The sequence below is a fragment of the Chenopodium quinoa genome, unplaced genomic scaffold (assembly GCF_001683475.1).
Source record: "Chenopodium quinoa cultivar QQ74 unplaced genomic scaffold, ASM168347v1, whole genome shotgun sequence".
In the NCBI taxonomy this organism is placed as follows: Eukaryota; Viridiplantae; Streptophyta; class Magnoliopsida; order Caryophyllales; family Amaranthaceae; genus Chenopodium; species Chenopodium quinoa.
Genome location: NW_018742484.1, coordinates 2,124,432 through 2,152,392, shown reverse-complemented (window position 1 = coordinate 2,152,392; position 27,961 = coordinate 2,124,432). Strand labels below are relative to the sequence as shown.

General features: G+C 38.7%; 2 protein-coding genes and 1 pseudogene across 2 annotated transcripts; 1 reads left to right on the top strand and 2 right to left on the bottom strand.

Moving 5' to 3' along the window:
- Nucleotides 1-405: 405 nt before the first annotated feature.
- On the bottom strand, nt 406-6,774 carry LOC110719361 (alkylated DNA repair protein alkB homolog 8-like). Its single transcript, XM_021898276.1, has 7 exons — nt 6,337-6,774; nt 5,494-5,595; nt 5,322-5,408; nt 3,198-3,320; nt 2,805-3,095; nt 1,508-1,573; nt 406-997 (listed from the first exon to the last, which is right to left on the bottom strand). The coding sequence occupies exons 1-7, from the start codon at nt 6,664-6,666 to the stop codon at nt 941-943; spliced, it is 1,056 nt and encodes a 351-aa protein (XP_021753968.1). The 5' UTR covers nt 6,667-6,774; the 3' UTR covers nt 406-940.
- Nucleotides 6,775-9,778: 3,004 nt separating this feature from the next.
- LOC110719360 lies at nt 9,779-13,507 on the top strand. Its single transcript, XM_021898275.1, has 3 exons — nt 9,779-9,928; nt 11,470-11,671; nt 13,005-13,507. The coding sequence occupies exons 2-3, from the start codon at nt 11,481-11,483 to the stop codon at nt 13,189-13,191; spliced, it is 378 nt and encodes a 125-aa protein (XP_021753967.1). The 5' UTR covers nt 9,779-9,928; nt 11,470-11,480; the 3' UTR covers nt 13,192-13,507.
- A 457-nt stretch (nt 13,508-13,964) lies between these two features.
- LOC110719359 lies at nt 13,965-22,169 on the bottom strand (annotated as a pseudogene).
- Nucleotides 22,170-27,961: the final 5,792 nt, after the last annotated feature.

Here is a 27,961-nt window from a genome sequence, read left to right as displayed (position 1 = left end):
AACTCGAGAAGCTTTGAAATGAGTTTATTAGGCTCAAAATTTTTCAAGTATCGGTTATATTGCTTGGGAAAACGAATTTGATACTTTTCCACCCCATTGGAAGGGACCGATCTAACTGCTAAATGAGCCAGTCTGATAATACCAAGTTTTGCGGACTTTAGGTGTGAGAAGAGAGACAGAATCCACATAAAGAAATCTTCAAGTATCTGTCCCATCTGAGTACTCTGCTTTGTCCTCCAGCACAGATAATAGTCGTAGATCACATTATTTATAAGCATTGAAATCAATTTTCTCTGTTGGTTTGTTAATCTTCTTCATCGCTGAATTATTGATGTTAAATTGTTGCCTGCTCCTTTGGATTAGTAATACAATGTTTTTGTTGGGGGTGATAACTGGAATAAGTTATATGGGAAATTGGGACAAGGGAGAATGGTTTAAGGTAAGCGCAAATTTTGTTAGCAGGTGTTTTTATTTCACCTCATTACATGATTGCATCAAACAATATACTTTAAATAATCTTAGTTCTGGGTGTTCCATTAATTAATCAGCAGCTCAACTCTCCAATCTAATCCCTGAACAATGTAAATATATTTTGTGGCTATTGCTTCCAAATTTCAAGCAAGTGTCCTGACACAGCAATCTCAGAGTATCACGAACATAAATCTTGATGCAAATTAGCAGAAGTGTGCCTTCTTTTTAATTCATGTAACCGCATCCACAACACCCTTTAGCGATTGTGGCAAAGGTCTGAGAAAATTAATTTTCTCAAAATTAGCAAATTTCTTCAATTGTGTGAATCTCAATGAACGAAGAGCTTCAACCCTTTTAACCACGAGAAAAAAAAGAATCTGGCAACACCATCATCCATCGCAATTTTCCATTAGCTGGTTGTTAAGCTGTCACTACATGCAGGTTACCTTTACACAGGATCTCACTCTCTCTACCTCTGAGAGTCACAGTACTGACCATAATCGCAGCAGCAAGGTCTTGTACGGACCTACACCATAAAAGCCAACAAAGTTATGGCCTGAAACTTTGCAAAACCGACCAGCAGTACAAGGAATCGTAACAGGAACAGACTTTATGGCAAACAAACTGCTTTTTGAATGCAGGGAGGGACGGAGTGCATGTGGATTATACAATTATATTTTAAATTTGACAAAGCTATAAGAGTAACATAAACTACATTAGCTACATAATTCCATGCTTAACATATGTAGAGGACAATAACCAAAGGGGTGGATAAATTAAATAGCAACGGACTATCTAAAAGTTTTTTCCTGCAAGCTTATACAAGAAAAAGTTTCATGTGGTCAATTGATGTAATTTTTAGTTCAGGCCAATAAACAGATAATTTTACATTTAACGCTCAAAGATTAAGCAGTACGCAAACTTTTGGAAAAGGGACACATTAAGTGATTTGAAGGCAACAAACATCCAAATTACAGTTAAATATGAAGTAGTATAAGATAGTTTTACAAGAAAAGGGAAAGGGAAAAACAAATACCTTACGCAGTGTGAAAGATACCCTTCTTGAGGCCCTTCGAATCAAGCTGTCTTTCACATTGTCAATCTATAGAAATCAAGGGAAGTATGAGGAACTGATAAAACAAGCTGAGCAAACAATTAGGCTATTTCTGCAGCACCTGGGAATCTGGGATAGACCAGCACAAACAGCAAGGATAATAGGGGTGATTTTGATAAAGATAGATTTAAACGTATATAGCATAAGTTGGGTCAGTTAGCAGATGGACCAGGTCCATAAGTTAACTATTGGTCATACTATAAACAAGATGATTAGTTAGAACTAGAAGACTGATCTCAACATAATAATTTCTAAAATGTTACATCCAACAAAAAAAATCATTTACTCAATCGGGCTTTTAAGGCAAAATTAAATGTCCCTGACCAAAGACAACACTGCAAGTTACTGGTCCAAAAACATAACTAAAGGAAAACCAAAACAAGAATGTTATCAACAATAGCAGTAACATTAGTTCGGAGGGTTGTAATCACTGTACAGAAAACACAAATATGAACATCTTAAATTGCTTTTCATGTTATAACTCAGCAGGGAATTTTAATTGCTCAAAAAGTGAATACAGAAGAGGGTAGCCTTTTCAGTCTTTCCAACACTAACACTAAGAGTGTGTTTGGATTGAAGGAAATAGAGGGAAAGGAAGGGAAGGGAAATGGAGGGAGGGAGTTTCTTTCATTTGGATAAAAAATTAGGGATGAAGGGAATTGGAGGGCAGAGAAATGGAGAGACTAAATTCTAAGAAAATGATCCCTCCAACAATGGAGAGATTTGGAAGGAAAACTCATCCTTCTTCCTTCCCCTTCCTTTCCCTTCCCTCCCCTTCACCTCCCTCCCTTTGTTTTCCTTCCCTTAACATTACCCAAACAAACTGTAAGTAAATTTGAGAAGCAATATGGAAAGGGGCAACAAGAAAAATATAGTAGAATTTTAATACACTGATAAGACTATTCAAGTAATTCTACTTTTGTTCAAACAGAAATTTTGGCAACACATATTAGCCTGTTCAAGTAATAGCCCCATATTACCCAGATGTCAGCAAGAGCAATTGACCACGGAAGTCAACCCATCTGAGATTTTTATGAAACAGTAAAAAAGTGAACCACAGAAAAATACATCCAAACTATTCCCCAGAACAGAGATCATTGAATACAAGTATAACGAGTTAACGACCTTTCCAATTCCATATGATATATGATGATTTTTGTGATACTAAGTCAACAGCAAATTAGTAAATGCAGCATAACTTGCTTCCCCTGATTATTACCTTATGGTGTGGGATGTAATGATGCCAAGCATAACGTGCCTCGCCTGATAATAGAAGGATTGACCGTGGGGGAAGATATATAGCTCTTCTTAAGAAGTTTGTGGAATTTTCAGGATTCTCTTCGTGCATAGTCTTGCTCATTGCAGGATCAGATTGCCAAATACCTCCTTGATACCTTCTGAATTCCATAATGCAAGGCCCTGCTAGTGAAAGACTGAAAATCTTATCCTCAAATGCTGAATGAGTATCAATATGAGGGGACAATCCCACTCCAGGTGGGTATTCATTAACCTGGAGATATACACCCAGGAACTTCAGTTAAACAAAAAAACAAAGATGAAGTAAAGCAATCACAAAAGTCAGAAATGAGGATGGTAAAATGTTGAAGCATACTGTTAACTGGTCCAAGTTTATAGTTGCAGCATCATCAAGAGAAGATGCTGAGATTCTTTCTAGCACAGGTGAAATAAATGATGGAAGTCCACCCAAGAACTTTTTTGTGTCAACATTTCTAGTCTGTCAACCAAAACGTGAATATATTAGAATAAACTTTGACCTAAGAAAAAGGTTGAAGAGACCAAAGTGTTGGAAAACAAGAAAAACATGAATAAAGCAAAGGGCTATAGTAGACCTGGCAATCCTGACACGACCCGTGACCCGAAATTGACCCGAATACGAACTTAACCCAACCCGACCCATACCTTATACCCGAATTGACCCGACCCGAAGTTGACCCGATACCCAAAGTGACCCGAAACCCGAAGCGACCTGAACTATACCTAAAATGACCCAACCCAAAATTAACTGATACTCAAAATGGCCTAACTGATTTTGGGCTTAATTACGTTACACTGATCCAAAATAATCTAAATAATACAATCTTGTGTGTATAGTACTGTTGGAATGTGCGTGTAGTTTAGTATTTGTAATTCATAGAGAGTTCCACTTGATTAGGAACACTTGTTATTGTTATTATTACTATTACTCTTCTATTTTTAATTGTTACATTGAAATTTTTTCCACTATTCACTTAAACTAATTTGAATTTTTGACCAATTAATTAATGATAGACTGATAGTGATTATACATATGAAATAATACAGTCTTGTGTGTATAGTACTGTTAGAATTGTCTAATGAATATTTTGTTAATATTCAATTGTTATACTTTATACTTATTGATAATTATAATACTCCCTCTGTTTCGTATTAATCACAACACTTTCCTTTTACATCGGTTTCATATTAATTGCAACATTTTTATATAAGGAAAGGACCCACCATTATTTTATAATTTCTCTCTCCCACTAACCCCACTTTCACAAATATTTTATTATTTCTCTTTCCTACCAACCCCACTTATACTACTTTTTTTTATTATTTCTCTCTCCTATCAACAATACTTTATACTACGGAGTATAAAAAATTCTCTTTTAGGCCCCACCCTATAAATTTTCTTAAACTTTGTAAACACCCTAGTGTTGCGATTAATACGAAACGGAGGTAGTATATTATTAGTCAAATTTCTACATTGACATAGACGAAGATTGACCCAACCCGAACTTGACCCGACAATTGGACCCGAAGACTGACGTGACCCGAATTGACCCGATACCCGACCGACCCGAAATCCGAATTGACCCGACCTGAACCCGGCCCGAATATTGGTTGACCCGGAATTGACCCAGCCCGTACCCGACCCAAACGACCCGTTTTCTAGGTCTAGGCTACAGTAACCATTAATGCAAAAAAAAAACAACTAAACAGTGACAAGTCAACAAAAAATAAGCAATGGCCGAGTTGAAATGGAGACACGGTTAAATGGTAGTATTCAATTAATTGAATTAGCAAATTTCACTGCAGAATGCAATGCACCTGAAACTAACACTAAGGCACATTGTTGTAGCATTATACAACTAAGTTTCAGAAGGGGTAATATGTTCAATTTCTAACTATAAATATGAGCCAAAAATTTCAGATAGCTTCAGAGCTCCAGTTGCATTAAACACAGCTTAAGTGATACGAGTAGTAAATAAACATATATGGAATGGCAGACTGGCAGTGGGAGGTATATCAGCATCATTTAAGTGCTATATTTTCAAAATGTTTCATGGAAGTGGCACATAATGACATTTTATCCAACTCTCTTTGCATAAACCATGTATACTCCATTCACTTCATAGTGAAAAGTGCAAAAGGAAAAATAAAAAAAATAAAAAAAAAAAAAACTCACATAGCCAAAGGTTATATAATGTGTTTTCTTTGCATAAACCTAGTACATTCCAACCTCCATTCTTAATTAGCTTTTATAAGTCATCCAAAGAATGCTCAATAGCCATGCGTAAGAAAGACAAGTAGATACCCAAGGTTCTATACTTTATTTAGGTTTTTTTTTTTTTGACAGATACTTTATTTAGGTTGAGACTTTATAAATTATAATAACCACAAATATTACAGCAGCAAAAAAATATAAAGTTAAACACTGATAGCCTTTTCAGAGTTGAATCTCAATGATAACCTGATAGCAGAACTCATAACCATAATGCTGAACTCTTCTTTTAGCAAGACTTATCCAGGGTCTCAAATCAACTGCTGCAAGTAGTTCCTAGGAGGAAAATTGATTAGCAAATGTATAAAAACAATAATGCAATGTCTTGTGTGAAATGTTTTCAAGTCAACAAACTACCAACCTCCTCTTCTTTTGGAGTAATGAAGTCCAGAAACAAGTGAAGGCCAGGTATATCTAGCTCTTCAGCAGTCAATGATACATCCACCATATCACGATCTCGTACCTGAAAACATGTGCACCTTAGCAGCCTTTAATTTAATCAAAATAAAAATTAATTGTCACAGCATATCAGTGATATCACCATCCATCTCAAGCACACATATATATACACACACAATCACTCATTTCCATTCAACAACACAATTACTCCTATATTACCAAACCTCCACCCGCCCCTCCAAATCCAACACATACACATATATCTACATAGAAAATATCATAACAGGTTCTAAAGTAGCATCATAAGTACATATTTTCTGTGTTGATGTATGTAAGCACCACAAGGTTACTCAGAAAGAGTCGAAACCACAAGCATTAAATATATTTCCTAAATTTGTACTCTGTATATGTTTAGGCAATCACAAGCCGATCAGTGTTATTAATGCTCACTTTAAGCTCACTATTTTTATTGAACTTCTTACATAAAAAGTATTAACCTTTAGAGCTCATTATATCATTTTCATTATTTATAACTTAAAAAAAAATCAGGAAAACTAAACCCTGAATTACCAATCAATAAACAGAACATAACCCATTTTCATAGATCCATATTCCATACAATCAAAGATTGCCCAAACCCCAAGTAATCATTACTCAAAACATAATGAAAAAGAACATCTTTATTAACCTCAATTTTCCAACAAACAACATGCTAATTAAATCACACCCACCAAATAAAAGCTCAAATAAATCAACACCCACAATCAGAAATCAAAACCCCAAATAAAAATATACTATAAATTACCGGCGAAGATGGGCGAGGTACAGAGAAGCGGATATGCAAAAACCGGTTAGAAAGCTGCGAACAACGACGGCCATTGAAAGCGGTGAAAGCTGATTGAGCTGAACCCTCGTCGAAAAATGAGACGATAACTCGCGTGCCACTGTCGTCGGCCGCGTGAACTCCTCGGACGACGCCGAATTGGCTGAACGCCGTTGATATGGCTTCGTACGAGAGACCCACTGCTGGGCCGCAATTGGCTACGTAAAGGTTTGAGCTCACCAAATTGATGGGTTTTTCTGCTTCTTCGCCATTGATTTGTGCTTTTGGGCGCATGAATTTGGGTGGACCCATTTCGGGGTTTTGTGATTTGGGTGTTGGTAAAAGTTTGAAAGAGAAATGTGATGGATTAATGCTCTTCTTCTTGATTTCTGGGGTTTGAGAGAAAGCAGTGTCTAATGAGTTATGTCTAATGACGACAAAGTTACACAACATGACAACACCATGTTTAATGAGCTTAATCCGGATTAGAGTCGGGTTAGGCTCTAATCAGGGAAATCTCTTATACTCCGTATTAAATGTTGCTACTTTTCTACATTTGAATCCAAGATTTTTGTTAAGATAAAAACAACCCTTTATTAGTTGATCCAAACACTTGTTGGTGAGTAAAGACACCATATCGTTCACGAACTATGATTCATATTAACCAACGACGATATATATCACCACCCCATTGCATTCATGGGCGAAGTTTAGTTGAGGCCTAAGAGGGCCAAACCCCCCGTGGTGTTTCGCCTTACTAGTGCGTTGTTATACTCGCTCTTATTGGGGTAGCATGGATGCATATTAGTCCAGCCCCCATCCTCAATCGGGCTTATTAGACCGACCCCTCTTCAGTCAAGTCTGATTTTGCTCCTAGTTGCATTTTCTCTGTAACTACCACTACCACCTGCCTCCCTTATTTCTTTCTCTTCCCCAAACTTAAGCTAGCACGTCCTCCACCCCTCTCCTTTCTCATTCCAACTCATCAAAACCACTCTTTTGTCTTTCTCCTCAACTCAATCAAAACCACTCTTTTGTCTTTCTCCTCAACTCAATCATTTCTAGGTAGCTCATGTCTCTTGCATGGCTACAATATCTAATTTGTTAAGCATGTGCTTGGGCAAAGAGAGTATGTTGTCTTTTTATACACATCATTATTTCTATTTTTTTAGGAGTTCAAATACTACGACACGTTATCTATGTACAAGTATTAATTTAGGAGATACTTTAGATAAAAATGCTCCAAAATCCCTTAGGCCTTACATTGATATCCAATTTACTTCCCTAATATCCTTATTTTTAATTGTGATTTTCTATATTTTACTTTAGGCTATAAAGTTGGAGATAAAGAAAAGCACTTGGGAATTTAGCAATGGCCTCCACAAAAATTTATGTAGGACATTTTTAGTAAAATTGTATATAAAGTGATAAAAAAATTTATAATTCTTGTGGGATTGTTCATCATAATTGTTACTACTACATATATAAAAATGTTGTTTGCAAATTCAAAATTCTTCAAAGTAATTCTTTTGGCATGATGTTTCTTTGAAAAAATAAAGAGTAAGCACGATTTAAAATTTAGTCAGACCAAAATAAACCTTAATAAACTCAAAATACACATGATTTATTATATATATATATATATATATATATTTTTAATTTTTTTTTTTCTGTTTTCATGTAAATAGAACAAAGCCTGAAACAATCTACTTTGTATTATTTTCCGTTTTAATGATACACTTTATTCTGAATTCCTTACCTCCCCCCAATTACTTCATTATAAGTTGCTTACTTTATAAGTTTTGATAGAGAAACTCAGTGAGACTGAAAGTACTATACATGATTTTACGTGACTATAAATTTGTAGTCTCTCATACCTAATTATGGTATGAAGCAAACTAAAAAGACAGATTACTCTCGACCTTATGTATTCTTAGAAGAACATAAAAAGGGTACAATATAGGTTATTTATTCATTTATTCATCAATGTATTTTAAATAATCATAAGATTTTAGTGTCAAGTGATGAGCGCAAATCGTCTGTGTGACACCTGAATTGCCTAGACTTGATGTAGGCCAACCTTCTCCATATGAGTGAGCAGCAAAGCAACAAGCGCGAAATATCACTACAACCGAGGAAATAACATGCAATGACATTTATGCATCAACACTAGAGCTGTCAGTTTCTGACCCGAACCGTTAAACTCGACTATTTCAAACCGATCCGAAAAAGGAACTGAACCATTAAAAACCCGTTTTTTGAAAACCGAAAACCGACCTGACCCAAATTTTTCTAACCCAAAACTGAACTAACCGAATTTGTGTGAACATTTACTAACCCGACCCATTATCAAACCAAACCGTTACAATCTGAAACTGAAAACAACCCGAATCAATTACGTCTGAAATCGATAGTAACCCGACCCATTTTAAAGTGAAAACTGTTTAAACCCGGCAAAAGTCCGATAAACTTGAACCGGTCCAACCCGTAACTCGTTGTGACCGAACCATTTATAACCCGTAACTCGTTGTGACCGAACCGTTTCCAACTCGTAACCCGTTGAGAGACCGAACTGTTTACGACCGGTAACTCGTTATGACTGAGTCGTTTACAACCCGTAACCCAATATATATTATGACCTAATTTGTTTCAACCTACTACTCGGTAAACCCAACTTATTTATGACTTAACTTGATTATAACATGACCGTTTCCTACCCATTATCTGACTAACTCGACTCGATAATGATGCGACTCGATTTTAACCCAATATGATTTGGACTAAAACCGCTTCAAATTAGGTAAGCCCTTTTTCAAACTGACCAAGTTCAATCCAAACCGATTATGACCTGAACCGGTAATGACCGGACCCCCGATTTCACCCGATCTGTTTTGAACCGAAGCCCATTTTCAAACCGACCCAGTTTAACCCAAACTGATTATGAGCCGAACCGATTACAACCCGAACCGATTAGAACCCCAACTGTTTTGAACCGAAACCCACTTTAAACTGGCTAAACCCGTTTTCAAACCGACTTGGTTCAACCCAAACTGATTATGACTTGAACAAATTACAACCCGACTCGATTAGGACCCGACCCCAATAGAAACCACAAAAAAAAAAAAAAAAAAACAAACCGAACTGACCTGATGATTTTCAAAACCAACCCAAACTGACCCGCTAATCATTTCAACCCGTTATAACCCAAAACTGATAAACCCAACCCAAATCCGAACTGTTTACCCGAATTGACATCTCTAATCAACACACAAACACCGGAAATTGCCTCATATGAGACTTGTTGGCAACTTGAATAATAAACATCACGTCCACAAACTCCACATAAACCCGATCCAAAACTACCAACCCACTCAGAATAATAAGATCCATTTTTAAATTTTGGGTGGGTTATTTTTAAAGTATTAGGGTTAAACCATTAATAATAAAGAAAATTGAAAAATCAGAAATAAGACCCACTCCAAAGCAGAGAAAGCACACCTTCCTCATCTTCTCTCACATTTCTTCACTTTCTCTCTCCTCCTGGTCGATCTCACTCGCGCGATCTTCTCAGTGGGTTAGTTTACTTTCTAATTTTTCTGGGTTATTAAATTTTTGGGTTTTCGATTTTTGTATCAATTTCAAGTTTTAGCTCGTCGATAGCTTTGTTGAATTTGTCTTATGTGCTTTGATCTTCGATATGACTTTGTTCTTGATTGATGATTGATGGGGTTGATTTTGTGTTTTAATTGGTTGAATTGATGGATAAATGTGGGCTGATTTGGCCGATGTTTGAGGGATTTGATTATGTTCATGATTGAGGGATTTTGATTTGCTGTTGTAGATTCAGAAAAGTGATTCTTAAATTGGGAATTTTGCTTAGCTTTGTCTAGATAATAGATTGATTAGCTCGAGGGATTTGAATTGGAATTTTCATTTGGGAATTTCGTTAAATATTGGGGGTTTGTGCCCACATTTTCTGATTTTAGGGTTTGCATTTGAAAATTGAAATGATGTTAGCTTGTTTATCGTCTTTGACAAAGTCACGATACGTATGTAGGTTTTTGTCTGATTACATTTGTGGGCTTGGGGTTGGCATCATCTTGGAGGTCTAGAGCTGAGAATAGCAGCAAATGAAAGAAAAGTAAAAATGATAAGCCGAGACAATGTATCGGGTTTATCTTCATTATTGAGCTCAAGTATGGGAAATGCGTTAAATAGCAAGGGTTTGCCCCTCAATTGCAGTGGAAGAAACTGATTTAAGCGGGGGTGGGGGTAGAAAATGAAAGGATTCGGAAGATTATTGTTGTTCGGTTGTTCTGTGTCGTATTTTGAACATGTTGTTTATCGATTTTTGTTGGAGTATTTACTTTTTAATCAGTTTATATCTGACGGATAGGAAGGACCTTTTGTTGGTATTATCTTTTTTTGATCATTTTGTATTGGTACTGCTAGTTAGCTTCTCATGTTTTGGTTCATGATTTGGATGCTTGTATGGTGCTTATGAATGTGCTTGTTGTGATTGCAATGGGGACAGTTATAGAGTATTGGTGAGGAAAATATGTTTTGTGGGTTTTTGGGCTAATCTTAGTTGTGGCATTATATAATACGAAGAATATGATTATCCAAGAGTTTGGCGTCTGAGGATTGAAGAGGATTCCAAGATTGGCAATTATATCATATATGGATAGGATTCTCATGAAAATGGGATTCCCAGATCCTCTCGTGAAAATTTCTCCCTATTTCATGCGGATACTTTTCGTCAGAAATGCTGCAAACACTCTATTGTGGTAAATATTCCTTGATTGTGAGATTTAAGCTATGAATCTATCTTGGATTATACCGAATAATTTCATTATGCAGGGAGCCTTATATGGTATAACTGCACCTGTGCTTTTTTGCTTGTGTTAAATATGTAAAAAGTCTATTATGGAGCTTGGTTATGAAATTGACTCATTTTTTCAATCCTATCAGTGTTCTACTCACATCTTGTCTCTCTCTCTCTCCCCCCCCCCCCCCCCTCTTTTTCTCTCACACTTTCCATGTCTATATTGTTCATGCCATCTGAACTCATGATATACGATGCTAAGATGTTGTTATCATTGTGTGTTTTTGTAGTTTTGATTTCAATGGCATCAATTGCATCAAAGCTTCGTCAGTTGCAGTCCAAGGCTTGTCAGGCTACCCAGTTTGTCTCCAAACATGGGGAAGTCTACTATAAGCAGATGCTAGAGCAAAACAAGGAGCACATTCAAGAACCTCCAACTGTTGAGACATGCAATCGATTGGCCAAGCAATTGTTTTACACTCGTCTTGCCAGGTGTGTATACTAACAGAATGGATGTTACAGAAACTCATAGTGTCTTAATGTTGCTGATGTTTGTTGTCTTGAGGGATGAATCATAATGGTTCTTTATCATCTGTCATCATGGATAGGATAGGATACATAGGTTATATTCTGTTTTATATAAGCAGGTTAATTTTATCTTGTGAGTTTGAATGGGATAAGTAATTCCATGATACTCATTGATCTCTTAAATCCAAGCAGGCTAACATTACCTTGAATATATGTTTGCAATATGTGTAAATAGACCTTGTATATAATTTTGAAATTCATGTTAGCCGACCCCAAATCATTTTGGGACTAAGGCTTTGTTGTTGTGTATATAGAGTTGTTAGTAATTATCTGGTTACAAAAGAGTGATTGTTCTTAATAGACTTAATAGTGATGTTGTTTTGCTGTGAGTACTTGCATTATTCAAGCCACTGAATTGGACTGAAAAAGTGAAAATGTAAATGTGTGGGCCTCGGTGAAGTTGTGGTCATATTTTGGTATCTAACATATATACAGGAAACAATGGAATGGATGAATTTAAATTTGTTCTCATTAGACCAGATAAGTTTGGCCGCTTGTGAGGGCCTTTATATGTGTGTCTAGTTTGGCTTTGGCTTGTCAAAGTGTCATTTCTTGTAGTGTTTATGGACTAAGCAAAGTTTGTTTGGTGTTGAATGATGAACTTTGAGTCCCAACTTCGGCCTAGCTCCTATTACGTTCCCTTTTTTTGACCTTGGGTTTTATAGTTTTTAATCTTGTGTTTATACGGCAATCCTTTTGCAATTATAATCTTTGGGGTGCTTTTTATCTTGTCCTCTATGATTGAGTCTGTGGTTTTAATATTTATAGTACTCTTATTAATTTTTAAAACAGGTCTAATTTGCTGATTGCATATTTGCATATAGAAATACTGAAGTTATTGGATTTGGGTTCTTAAGATATTATGTATATATTGCATATTATGTGTCACAAATAGTGGTCAATGTTTGACCTTGCACAAGTCACTTGTTCCAAGGCAGTTTGATCCTATGATTTTCTCTTGAGACATGGTTGTAGTCTTGTAGATTTGTAATGCATGTCTAAGATGGTGTATGTTTATGACTTCCTCATGAAAGGTATTTTGGAATTTCTTCATTTTATGGTATTGTTACATACTTACATGGGATCATATATATCAACTTACGTTGTCGATCACCTTAAAACTGTATGACTATCGATGACCTTTACCATTAAAAGCCTTGTACTGTGTGTACTTATTCAAATGTCAGAAAGCTGAGGATTTGATCACTGACGTGTCTGGCTCTTATTGTTGATGCAGCTTACCTGGTCGTCGTGAGGCACTCCGGAAAGAAGTTGATCAAGTAAAGCAGGCATGGCAGAACAGGAAGGACGTGAAAGTTGAAGAACTTGGAGTCGCAGCTTTGTTTGGACTGGAATGCTTTGCATGGTATTGTGCTGGTGAAATCGTAGGACGGGGATTCACCTTCACTGGCTACCAAGTTTAAGTTGAACGTCCACATTATGTGACTTGCTTTGAGACAAGTTGCCTTCTTTCCATTCTCTTTTACCCCCAAGTGCGTAGTTGAGTTGAAGATTTTTGAGAAAAACCAGACATGATGAGGATTTTTGTAATCGAATCAAAGGGCTGAAGCTCAATTCCCTTTGAAACATGTCCCTCTTCCTCCCTCCCATTTAGATGATAACACATAAAAGGCAAACTTTATATTCTGATATTTGGCTGCTGATTGCTGGTAAATGCAATGTATTTGACATTGAATGGCTTATTAGTGAATAACTATCTTCTTCAGGTCTGGTGAAAAAGGTGTTGTGAAAATGCATATGGAGACAAATCCAACAAGGTCTCATATATTTATATAAATAGTTATGTTTTTCTCATGTATAAATTTTTAAGATGATAAAACTGGAGAGTATGTGAGTAATGCAAAACTCAAAAAAGGACAACCGAAAGAAATAAGCAGGATCTCATATTCCATTGTACTAAGGGGAAGTGTTTGTTGAATAAATCCCCCACAGTTAAACGTTCAAAATTCTTGTTCCTTTTCATTTTCAACCACAATCTTATTGTCCCCAAATCACCACTGTCAACAATCTTTCATTTTTCCTTTGACCCTACTACGTTGGGCTCACAGGCTGCTGCGATTGCAGTCATTGGTGGTTTGGTACCACTCACAAGACTAATCAATTCTTCTAGTTTGCATCCACTTGATCTATTAGGGCATGACTAATACTTAAAAGCAGGATAGCAGCAAATGAATTGTAGAAAATTATTCAACAATAATAATTTTCAGAAACTGTAACAAGAACAGAAATCTCTGTTCCAATTTTTATACACATACATGTTATAGATGTATACTTCTGAAAATCGACCATCCAGAGACATAATAGACTATGTATAGCATTTGTCATCATTTGAAAGCTGAGCAAGAAATCAAAAGGAAACAAGCATCCTCTTAAGTCCATATCTATGATTATCCTCTGCAGTCAGTTTTGTGTATCCTGTATCCGTCTGGTCTCAAAAACCTGGTAAGTCTTCTATCGATTTCTACAAAAAGTTGTTCCTAAATGCCAAGAATATCTTTGGGGGCAAAAGCAGGAGAAAGGCCACCAGAGAGCCAAAAAACAATTTTACGAATAACTTGACCGGATCAGTATCAACTTCTTCAGATGTGCTGGTTGAGATTGCAGTCGCTGAAGGTAAAGCTTCAGTCACAGCATCAGCTAGATCGTTGATGAAAGAAGAAGTGCAGTTGAGAGCAGGAACACGACCCCAATTCTCAATGCCAGATCAGTCAACAATCCAAATAGACATTACTAATCAGACAATATATATAAAGCAAAATTAGTTTTTAAGTATGCCAACATCAGTGCTTTTACATGTATATTTCAATATTACCATTACCATAGAATAAGGTATTGCTCACTGGATTTTTCTTCAAAATATTGCGGAGTCCAAACAGAATCTACTACAGAGTACTCTAAAATTTTTACAAGTTTCCTTATAAATAATCTTGTACAAAAGCAGAGAACTGCTACTTATCAATGAAAAACAGCATCCCGTAATGAAAGAATGATAGCATAATAATAGTTGGTTAAGCATAGACAAAAGAAAGCTTGTTAAATATTTGTGACTCACCTCACAGGAGCAGCCAACAGACTCTTTACTCCTCTTTGGCCAAGCTCAACAAGAACTTTATCAGTTTCGGCCATTGCACGGGACCAACTCGACTCTGAACAAGGAGGATATGAGAAATATATATTATTAGCCAAGTGAACACGTAAAAGCACAACAAACAACTCCATGGTATATTTATTGGGTGGTGAAGACACAAGAATATAAATGGGAAACAAAAGCAGCAAGGAAAGAACTAGCTGAGATTGGAAACCATGCAGGCTCATAGCAAACCTGGTAAGCAAGTGTATGACTGTTATTGATTCCTCTAGCTTTTAATTCTCTCATAATTAAGAAGATGCAATCCTCCATCTGATCTTTGTATGGATCTCCAGCATCCTCAACATAACTAACTGGCACACCATGAGCGCTGAAGAATATCATAACCTATATATTGGTGACAGCAATGACAATTAGTTACATTTATCAGTTAGAAACATAGAATGCCAAAAATTTCAAAACAAATCACCAGGTGCAATGAGAAAGCTAGGGTGTACATTTGAATGAAAGAGCCTAACCTACCTCATCTGGCATTGAAAAGGATTGAAGCTCTTTCTCAATCAAATCAGCCATGGACTTTATATAACCTTCTCGCTGGTACCAGGATCGAATGATAGCTAAAGGCAAGCGAGACAGATATGCATCTTCCCTGACAATGTTTAAATATTGGTAAGCCAATAGAGTGTGGAAACATATACAGAGTTTTTCAATTAGGTCCTAAAGATAAGATTACCTGAAAATGTTTTGAAGAGCTCGGAGGTTGGAACCTGTCGTACAGAGGAAGGACAACAAGTCTTGTAACCTTGTCCCTCTTAATCTGAAAATTAAACAAAGAAAAATTCAACAGTGTTGCTCCAACATATTTTTACATAGGACTGCAGGGTACAGAAAAAGATATTTGGAGCAGACATCATATGAACACAAGCACAAACTCCAACATATAATATTCATAGAAATGAAACTGTAGACAGTAGAAGGAATATAAAGAAAGAGAGCCTCCCACTAAGCAGAAAGGTAATAAACAGACCTTCCTCATAAGAACGGCAGACAAACACAAATTTACATAATTAGCACCACTTTATACAACACAGGATGGCACATCAGAGCATTGTACCTCATGATTCTTATTGTTACACTATATAAGTAGCACAGTAGTGGGTTATAAATGTAGAATAAGTGTATTACATAGTTTACGGGTACGTATACACATATGGTTATAATTGGTGAATCAACATACAGTTCAGTTTCTAGAGACGGTAAAGAGCAGATCATGAAAGGGAGTTCCAAAACAGAGAAATGTTTTACTCAAACAAGTGATTTTGGTACAGCAATAACTAATGAGAACAATAATGAAAACGAACCTGTTGAACCGCCTCTTCTGTAAATGGGTACCAGTACCTCATACCAACATAGACAGATACATTCTTATTCTTTGCTTCTAGTGCCAACTTAAGTGCATTTGCCTTCAAAACAGAGTTCAATACAAATAAGACTTGGCAATAATGGAATTACACAATCCAAATACAAATAATTTATTAATGATATGCTAGAGCCCTAGCCTACTCTGCCACTACCAAACTGCCTGAAAAAAATCAACGTTCTGTTCAATGGCTTTGAAAGTCCAAAGCCCCTCCAAAACACTCCTTTTCCATGTGGCTCACTTGGTGGGATAGGATACCTCATACATAGCCCCTTGCACGAAGAGGAATTGTCAGATTCCATGTGCTCTCTGTCATAGTACAGAGGAAAACTCTATCCATGCTTTGCATGATTAGTGAAGTTTGGCAATATACCCTGGGGTGTAATTCATAGGAGATAACAAAGAATGGTTGGAAGTGAACCTCAGAGATAAGAATGATGTTCATGGGCTGTAATGGTGTTTTCTATTCCCTTTCTTTTGCTTTGAGTTATGGATCAAAGGAATAGGTTCATTTTTAAACAAAAAAACCCATGACTCACCACATGAAACTGCAAGAAAAGCCATCTCTCTGGCCTGGGAATGCAAAGCATCTAAAACATTGCCATTTCACACACACCGCTGCCATGCCTATGGTGGGTATGTACTCAACCTCACCTCACCTCACCTCACTGGACTTATGTAAATGTGGATGCTTCCTTTGTTAATATTAATCTCCCTTCGAGTATATCAGGCACCTTCAGGGACAACAATAAATTGGATCAATGGTTTTGACATATTGATCTATGCAAACAGCCTATTGCATGCAGAATATCTAAGCATTGTTGACGCACTACAGACTGCAACCAATCACTCAAAGCCTTAATCCCATAAGAGGGGTCGGCTACATGAACCAAATTTGATTATTCCGTGTAGTCATCCACAAAAATCTTCCTCCTCCATCCCTTACGATCCAATGCTTCATCCTCATGCAAATCCATATACTTCATATCCTTCCTAGCTCCTTCCAACCAAGTCATTTTCGGTCTCTCTCTCCCTCGTTTAACCCCTCCATGGTCCCACTCTTCCATTCTTCGAACCGGTGCACCCTCGGGTCTCCGTCTAACATGCCCAAACCAACGTTTACGATTTTCCCTTAGTTTGTCTGTAATGTCTGCCACACCTACTTTCTTGCGAATAACCTCATTTCTAATTCTATCTCTTAGAGTGTTCCCGCACATCCACCTTAACATGCGCATTTCTGTAACCTCCATCTTTTTAATATGCTCTTTCTCAGAACCCTAACATTCTGTACCATAGAGCAACACTGGTTTAATGGCAATCCTGTAGAATTTTCCCTTTAACTGTAAGGGAATGCTTCACTCACATAACACTCCCGTGGCTGCTCTCCATTTAAGCCACCCCGACTTAATCTTGTGGGCCACGTCTTCATCAATGTCACCATTTTTCTAGATGCTCGACCCAAGATACTTAAAATATTCACTCATGGTCAACTCCTTTCCATCCAAACTCACCATTTCATCACTTGTCCCCCTCTGAGTACCAAAGCGACATACCAAATATTCAGTCTTACTCCGACTTAGCTTAAACCCTCTAGATTCCAACCTTTGCCTCCATTGCTCCAACTTGGCATTAACCCCATCTTTAGTTTCATCCACCAACACGATATCATCCGCAAACAACATACACCATGGAACCTCATCTTGAATTGGTCTAGTTACTTCATCTAGAATCGTTGCAAAAAGGAAAGGGCTTAATGCAGACCGTTGATGCAATCCAATTGTGATAGGGAAATCCTTTGTCAACCCTCCACATGTCCTCACATTTTTTGACACATTCCGATACATATCCTTAACCAGGTCTACGTACCTTCGTGGGATACCTTTCTTCAACATTGCACCTTGTCATATGCCTTCTCCAAATCAATAAAGATTGTATGAAGATCCTTCTTCTTTACTCGATAAAAGTCCATCATTTGTCTTATCAAATGGATTGCTTCCATAATAGATCTCCCAGGCATAAAACCAAATTGGTTATCCGACATGCTTGTGCATGCCCTCAACCTATGTTCAATCACTCTTTCCCACAACTTCATAGTGTAGCTAATAAGCTTGATCCCTCGATAGTTAGAACAATCTTGAGCGTCTCCTTTGTTTTTATAAACCGGGACCAAGGTGCTCTTCCTCCAATCTTGCGGGATCCTCGTAGCCCTCCATATCTTGTCAAAGAGGTTTGTTAACCAATCACTACCAATCTTACCCAGACACCTCCACACCTCTATCGGTATACCATCGGTATACCATCAGGGCCAACCGCCTTCTTAGGCTTCATCTTCTTCAGTGCAATCTCCACCTCTGCTCTTCTAATCTTCCGCACATACTCCATGTTGATTTCTTCATCACTCACGGAGGTATTTCCTATCACAACTCCATTATTTCCATTATACAATTCATCGAAGTACCCCTTCCACCTGGATGTCCTCTTGTACTAGGACAATTTGGTTCTTATCTTTCACACTTTATCATGCCAATATCCTTCCTTGCCTCTTGTCTTCTCTTTACCATCTTATAAATGATCTTTTCTCCCTCCTTGGAGTCAAGCTTTTCATAAACCTCCTGATAAGCCTTTTCTTTTGCTTGTCGAACAGTTGCTTTTGCCTTACTCTTAGCCTATTTATACGTTGCAAAGGTTTCGTCACTCCTACATTTTTCTAAGGCTTGATAACATTCCTTTTTTTGCTTAATTACTGCTTTCACCTCTTCATTCCACCATGAATTATCTCTCTGCATCGAAGTTCTTCCCCTTATTCCCCTAAGACCTCTTTGGCCACTCTCAGAAAACAGTTCTTCATTCGTAACCAAGTCATGTCCGGATCCACCTCTCCATACCAATCCGCCTCTTTATTACCTTTTCTGTAAAAACCTTAGCATTTGCATCCCTTTGAGTCCACCATCTTATCCTTGGCTCCTCTTGTCTTCCTTTTTTCTTCGCCTTTTCTTTCAAACGAATAGTCATAACCAAAAACCGGTGTTGGGTGACCACACTCTCTCCTGGAATGACCTTGCAGATTAAGCAACTTTGTCTATCCGTGCTCCTTGTGAGCAGGAAGTCTATTTGTGTTGCACTACAGACTGCAAACACAAAAAAAAAAAAAAAAAAAAAAAATATATATATCCAAAATGTGGTAGTCCTTTCTGACCCCAGAGGCAACAAGGATGCTAAAGGAGGAAAGTGTGGGGGTTGATTGTTTTTAGAAAATTTTCACCTCCGCAGGGAGTTGCAGCGGAGTTCCAATGATGTCAAGTTTGCCTATGTAAGAAGAGAAGAAAATCGTCTTGTGTATAGAATGGCAAAGAAGGGTAGAAGTCCCAATGTAGATGTAAATGTGACTAGGATAATACCCCTATCCCCTAGTTACGGGTAGAACTTTAATTTGGATTGTAAGTAAGTTTGTAACGGCTAAGCCATGAACCACCTTGTTCACCAAAACACAAGATATGCTAAAGAAGAAATTCAGAAAGTCCACAAAGAAAAATTGTCTCACCTGCTCATCAGTTATCTTTCTCAAAGGTAAACCCCCTCCTATTGAAGCATATCCTTCCTTGCTTTTAGAGGCTCTAAGCATAGAAATCAACTGAGCCAGGGGTCTTTGCAGAAAACGAAACAATGACGGAAGGCGAATAATGTCCTAATCCAGTTGTTAAGAGACACAATTTAGATATATATTAGCTTTATCTACCTTAACAAAAGAAATCACACAAGTCCAGGAAGCATACTGGGTCAGCAAATAGATAATTCAAGAACGGCTGAACATCATTAAGAGTATCAGGTCCTCCAAGATTCAGTAGAAGCACCCCAATCTTTTCCTCTGCAACATGAGAGGGTTCTTTTGCCAAGTTTTCATCGTATGCGCTTGTGTATAAAGAAGCAGAAAAAAAAATGTTTTTCCCACTACATTATTTCTCTTCTCTGATTGAAAATAAGACAATCCATTGATGTTGCTGCATTTACTGTTAACAGAGTCAGAAGGCATGATTGTATGTGAGCCAGATGAAGAATTCTTACACGTACATCTACAAGGAGGCATGTAATTTCTGTTTTGTGGACTTGACCTGCCAAAATAATGATGCAACATCAAGGTGTATGAAGCGGGAACGAGATTCACTCGAAGCCAACCAATCCAGTTTGACTGATTACAAGTAATCACAATTAGGGATGTCAATGGGGCGGGGCGGGGCGGATGTTGGCCTTCCCATCCCCGCGGCGGGTCTAAAATTCATCCCCATCCCCGTCCCGGCGGGTACAATTTCAAAACCATCCCCGCCCCAACCCCCACTTGGATATCCACCCCCACCTAATCCCCACCTAAGACCCGCCTAATCCCCGCCTCTCAAATACATAATCCTTCATAATTAATAAAGATTGCAAAAAGAAAAAAAATTATTGTTAATATTACACATTTTTTTGTTTATCATATAAGTGTATTACAAAGTATTATATTTACTATTTTATTTTACATACTTTTTTTTTATAAAATAGTATAAAAGTATATAATTTTGTTTTTTAAAATATACGGATGTGGGGATGGGGCGGGTACGAAGTGGGGCGGGTGGGGCGGTGCGGGGATGGGGCGGGTACAACCTAAAATCCACCCCCGCCCCATCACCCGCCAAACCAAGACCCATCCCCGCCCCGTTGGGGCGGGGATGGGGCGGGTCTCCTATTTGACCCGCCCCATTGACATCCCTAATCACAATACTAGCATATCCTACATCCGTCCGGGTTTCGTTCCTATGTTTCAAGTTTTTTGATTTATTTGGTTGCTACATTTCTAGTATAAAGATTTCTGTTTGACTGATTACACGTACATCTACAAGAGCATGTAATTTCTGTTTTGTGGACTTGACTGCAAAATAATGATGCAACATCAAGGTGTATGAAGCGGAACGAGATTCACTCGAAGCAACCAATCAGTTTGACTGATTACAAGTAATCACAATACTAGCATATCCTACATCCGTCCGGGTTTCGTTCCTATGTTTCAAGTTTTTTGATTTATTTGGTTGCTACATTTCTAGTATAAAGATTTCATTGCTACATCTCTAGTTCAAAGCTTCCATTGCCACATTTTTACTTCAAACTGCACTATCGGCGTGACAACTAATTCCAAACGGACAGAGAATTACAGTATCGAAAGTTTCTGCAAACAGTGCAAAGGAAGGAAAGAAAGAAGCTAAAATAAGCATCATAAAATCAATCAAACAAGCTAAAATAAGCATCATAAAATTTCCAATCAAAGGGTATGATCAAACCCATGAGCAATTTCCAAATCAAATCAAAGATCAAAATATGAGCATGTTCCAAATTAATCCAAGCATGCAAAAATGACAAAATCAAATCATTTTGTAAGAATATTATGAAATAAATGGCAAATCCGAAAAACTCACTTAAGGAATCTGGGTTTGAAAGTACGAAGGGAGGGAGATGATAATCTCATCTGCGAAACTACGGTGGAGCTCGAGGTTGCATCCATGGCGGTGATTGGATACCCAGAAGCCGCAAAGCTGATATTTGACAGTTGCAAGATCAATTACCGGCATTTTTTTTAGCATGAGATTTTTTTTTTTTAAAAAAAAAAAAGAAAAACCCGAATACACATACACCCAAAACGTTTTCTACGTGCCGACTCGCAGATAATAAAATACTGATCGGGTGACCCTTGGCCAATTGAGTTTCCCTTAACTGAGTAATCCTTGATCGAGTAACCCCCGGTCGACCAAGTAATCTCTGACTTGGTAACCCTTGACCGATTGAATAACCTCTGACCGAGTAACTCCTGACCGACCGAGTAACTCCTGAATAAGTAACCCTAACCACACGGTGTGGCCAACCAAAAATAAAAATTTGTGAATGCCCTGTTCTCTTCACATTAAAAAAATAATTAATTTCAATTTAATAAAATTAGTTTCAATCCAGCAAGAATAAGGTGAATATAACATGACCTAATTAAAGTTAGTGTTTGCTCTTTGTTAGATAATAATCATCCAAATGAAAAAAAAAACAAACCTCCATCATGCATCTAGTGTAGGTCTATATAACAAACTCTCAATTTATATATATATATATTTTTTAACTTTTAATACTTTACTTTTAACTTATGTAGCATTTATTAATTTATATTTTAATTTAACCACCAAATCACACAAACACCCTACGTCATGTGGCTCCAAATTTTTCTTAAAAAAAAAAAAATGTGGCTCCAAATTTTAAGCAACCTCTTTTCTTGATTTTGATTCCTCGTCGAAAGTCTCTTTTCCTTATGCAAGTCATCCTTGACCCCCATTGTGGTAAAGGCTACACATATGGGCCATTTATAAACTGCTGACATGGCATTGCTTGATAGGTGTTTGTTTTGGGGCCCAAAAATATTATTTCATCTGTTTCTATTTAGTTGACACGTTCAATTTAGGCACACATATTAAGGAGAGGAGAGTGAGTGAGAGAGAATGCTAAAGCAAGTGGAGTAGCTTATAAATACAAGGTAAAAAAAAGAAATGTGTCAACTAAAAAAAACTTCTTAAAAAGGAATACGTGTCAACTAAAAAAAAAAAATAACGGAGGTAAGTATATTTTAACATTTCATTCAAAATTCAAACCAAATTTTCAAACCAAATTCAAATTTGTTTTGTATTTTCTAGGCATAATTAATGTACCTACTTTCTTAACTACCCCATTCTCTCTCCTCTCATTTTTTTGGTCCAGTATTTCTCTCTTCTAATGTTCTTCTTGTTTTTCATGTTCTTAAATTTAATTTATTTTTTCAAATTTTTTGTATAATTTAATTTTTTTTTATATAACGTTTATCATGTTTCACGACTAATTCTCCGCTTATTATTTTTTGCTACAAAATTTTAAGGTTTGAATTTCAATTTTAAGCAATTAGATTTTTGCTCTCTTCTCTATCTTTATATGTTTTTTTATGTTCTTATAGATTTTCTATGAAAATTGTTCTTCATCTTTTGCTTGAAAACTTGATTGTTTTTTTAAGAAATTCATATGAATATACAATGTTTGTTATACAATAACTTTTAATTATTTGTTACTAGATTAGTGTCCGTGCAATAAATTTTTTCCCACAATTAATTTGTGATATAATATAAAAATGAGGCAACTCATGTGGAATAAACAAATGCAATGCGTGTTTCAGGGTTTTTTGATATCCTGTGGGAGAGTTACAATTCCGGGACTGGATCCTTGCGCCTGTACTTGCAAAACAACGGAGACGTTGGGTGGTGGGAGCTCCGCCTCTGACGATCAAGTTAGTACTTGTTTAAGGAGTAAAAGGTGCGGAAAGTAAAGGTGATCTGGTTCCTCTAAGGGGGGGAGTGACCGAGGTGTGCAATTAATGCTAAGTCTGGTCTAGCAAGTAGTATGCACGAGGGTTTAGGCTTCTCTTGGTGAAATGATTGATTAATTCTCCATCAAAATCGTGTTTAATGAAGGCTAAATACTGTATTGATAGCCTCGAAGTATGTGCCTAATACTAGGTTAAATGGGAAACCTAGGACTGATTGGGCTTGCCTCGGGATTCGGGCCTTGTTGGCCGTTTTCCAGGTTAGCAACCTTATGTGCCACGTGGCGTGGCCTGGTTGGTCCTTGTTGAACCTCTTGGAATATGACACGTGGCAACCTCTGATTGGTCCACGTGGCTGACACGTGGCAGGTGCTGATTGGACCACGTGGCGGGGAAAAATCCCCTAAACATTTGCCCCTCACAGGGGTCACGTGACTTGTCACGTGATGCCTGTGACAGGTGTCGACTCGTAACCAGGCGACGACCTGTGACAGGTGTCGGCCTGTGGTAGGCCGTCTGATTTTTCCCGCCTTTTTTTGAATTTAGGGTGTGACCCTTCTAATTCTTGGATAACCCTATATAAGGGCATTTTGACCAAGGTCTAGTTCACATTTGTGAACTTTGCAAGAGAACTCAGAACCTCCGAACTTAAGCTCTGAAATTTTCTGGACGACTGTTATTCATCCGACTATTTGCACTAGCCGACTGTTTGTGGAGTCCGGCTGCTTTAGACTTCCATCTCCTTTCTCAAAGAACTTCCAATCTTCAGGTAACCGTATGCTCTTGCACTTTTCATTTCTTTGCATTTTCTTTTGAAGATATGGTATCCCAAAAGCACCCGGCATGACCTAGGTTAGTGATTAGTCGGTCACCGGGGATGGCTGAATCTAGGACTAGGAGTGCCGCTTGCCCTTTTTTGACCAATCTCTGCCCTGTGCTCCAAGTCCGACTGTCTCTGTGCAGGACACTATGGCCAGAAAAAAGAGGACGACCAGATATACAAATTCAAACGGCTCCTCATATTATGTTTAGATGAGCGAGCTCTCGGACCGGTCGCCTGGTAACCCAAGCACTCCAAGTGACTCAATTTTAGAAGAATATGAGGTTCAGAAGACCAGTCCTATGGTTGTAGATATGTCTAGACAGGAGCCGACCCTTGCCGAGAAAGAGGAGTCGGCCACCTCTGAGAGCTCGAGTGACTCTGAGTCCAGCTCATCCAGCCGACATTCCCTGGATTCAGAAGAGAGGCATTCTCGTCTTTATGAGGCGAGAGCATCTCACACTGTTGAAAAGGGGGACGACTGGGATCAGCCGTCTGCTTCTCATAGGAAATTGAACACTCCCTACTATTGTCATGTCCCAAAAGGCCGAATTAAGGCCATGACCGAGAGGTTAGGGACCTTTTAGGCGGACCATGTAATGGGTCCTGATTATTTTCTATCAGTGCCGGATGTTGAGGATACAGTAGTCTGGCCTGCTATGGGGACGCCTGCTTTGGCTGCTATGAGGCAGCCATTAAGGCTGGGTTAAGATTCTCTAGATGGGTACCAGGTGGGGCTCTGGCAGTTGGCCCCAAACTCATGGTTTAACATTCTGGGCTTTGTAGCCGGCTGTGAAATGTATGGGGTTGAACCAAATTTTGCAGCCTTCGCCCAAATGAACTATCTGAGTCGGACCCCAAAAGCAAGCGGTACCGGCTGGTACCAGATTTCCAGCCATAAGAGCTACTTGATGACAAGGGGGAAGGAGAACAAGCGGAAGGACTGGAGGAACACCTTCTTCACTGTTTCCAGCCCCAATAAACTTCTCAACAAGAGGTACAATAGGTGGAACAGGGATCCACCTCTCCTTGCAGGCGGCTCTGGCCTGCCGCCTGTTCCTCGTCAAGCCAGGGAGGAGATCCTTGATTCAGGACTCTTTAAAGTAGAAATTAGGGCAAACCTTGATACTGGGGACCGAGAGCTTATCCCCCTTAAATGCATACCCAAATTCAATTGGTTGTATGATGAGTATTTCCTAGCCGCCTGTGGCCTTAGTGACCGGACCACTAGAGGTAGTTGGCCCTTTTTATGTTCTTGCATTTTTTGTTTTGCTTGAATTTTTACTAACTCTGAGATGCTTTGTTTGTAGGTGAAGCCATGGACAGAATCACTGCTTCCAAAAAGGCGGTCGCCCTCATGCGCACGGCTATCATTAGCCAGAAGCGGCCCTCTATCGATTCTCCCTCAAAGGAAGTCCAAGGTGAGCTTCCAACACTTGTAAAAATTATGTGTTTTCCCCCTTTTTACCATACTTAACAACTTTGACTTCTTGTCGCAGGATGGGGTACCCAGATCCTCTCCCTCCCAGCAGCCGAACCCCAAGGTTCGGAAACAGACGGCTGGGAGTACGCTTGGTTCTACCGAGAAGCAGCCGGCTGAAAAGCAGGCGTGGACCCCTCAAGGTGGGTAAAAAAAAACAACCGTCCCTAGGGACACTCGGCCTCCAAGAGGTATAATTGATTTTAGATTTCTTTGTCAATCTTTCTTAGATCAGGCGGCCTGTTGCTTTCCCCTTGTCTAATTTTTTATGCTTCCTATTGCAGGCGACCATTAGGAACCGGACTTGGTCCAGATGGCCAAGTTTATGGTCAAGGCTATTCCCTCAGATGACAGGGAATCAGTCAGGGGAGTCGGCACCCTTGACTTGGACTCTATCTTGGGTCTACTCTCTGAGGTAGACTTGATGAATTTTCTTCGACATTGGGAAACATTGGCATTTAAGTACCGCCTATTTCTTGGAAAATTTTGACGCCTGTTTTGTTGACTCGCAGGCCTTGCTTCGTGTTCATGGTCTCCGCCGCCCCATCAACGAAAAGAACAAGGAAGTAAAGGCTGCGAAGGTCATGGCCGCCTCTGTTTGTGGCCGGGCAATGTTTCAGATTGCCCAAAATGAGATTTTGACAACTGACATTCTGTATTATCAAGCGACTGCCACCTTGCGGGTCAAAACCGAATTTGAGGCGGCTAAGAAGAAAAACTTGGAGCTGGAGAAGGCAGTCAAAGACCTTCAAAACCAGTTGCAGCCGCTGAAGCATGAAAAACATGCGGCCGAAGAGCTTAAAAAATCGAACCAGAAGCTCAAGGAGCGCCTGTCAAACCAGGAGGCGACCCTGACCCAACAACTCAACGCCAAGGCTGAGTCCGAGAAGATGGCCCTGGCCCAGGATATGATGGAGGACTCTTCTGCCATCATGAGGATGACCTGGACTGCCCTCTTCCCAAACTTAGACTATGAGCAATGGGAGTCCAAATTCGTCGCCTGCACTGAAGAATATAATATCAAGGTTATGCAGCAGGCGACTGATGAGGATGAAGAGAAGGATGAGGCGCCCGAATCCTCTTCTGATGGTGAGGATGGGAACGAAGAGGAGAAGGAGGCGGACGTCGACAAAGGGGAGATTGAGAAAGAGGAGGTGGACGCCAATCAAGAACAGGCGCCTGCTAATGAGCCCCAAGAGAGTGTGTTAGAGGAGCAGGCACCCATTGCCGAAGCTGATCAGGCGGCCGCCGTTACTGAAACCCCTCTCTCGAATGCTTAAGCTGCATATTTTTAACTCTTCGTCGGCCGGCGTGCCGTCTCTTTTTTTTTGTATCTCTTTACCCGGCCAAGGGGTCATGGTCTATGAATATTTTTGCCGGTCTCCATGGCCGACTGTTTATGAATGAATTTTGGCGACTGTTTAGTCGTCTTGTCCAGCAATCGTAATTTTGTTATTTCCCTTTGCCAAGTGTAGAATGTCTTTAATAGCTGCTTGTTTATCATGACGACTGTTCTTGCTTGTTGTCTTCCTTTTTTCATCTAAATTGCATCAAAATTTTCCATTTGAATGTTTGAATATTGCTAAGTATAGAAGACATCTTAGTGGGTGTCGCAACCGAATGATATTGTTGCCCCTGGCCGACTAATTGTTTCTTTATCAGTCAGTCGGTCATGAGTTCAGTCGGCCTTCCCTTGAAAGCTTGGGATATCAGACTTTCCAGACTTGGATTATTTCAAGAACATTACCCAGGTCGCCTGTTGGTCGCGCTTGGGCACAAGCGGCTGTCTTGAGGGTTTTGAGCGATGGTCGTAGTAGGAGTAGTTGAGGAACATTCATCCTATTTCAGTAAGCCTGACGTTGTTCTTATAATGGCGCTACCTAGGTGGATGGGCGCCTATATTTATTTTAATTGTTTTCCAAGTTTGATGGAAACAGGCCGTCTGTAAACGGGACATTGCTTTGATGGGATCCGCCTGTATTTGTTACAAACGTTCCCTTATTAGGTCTAGAGG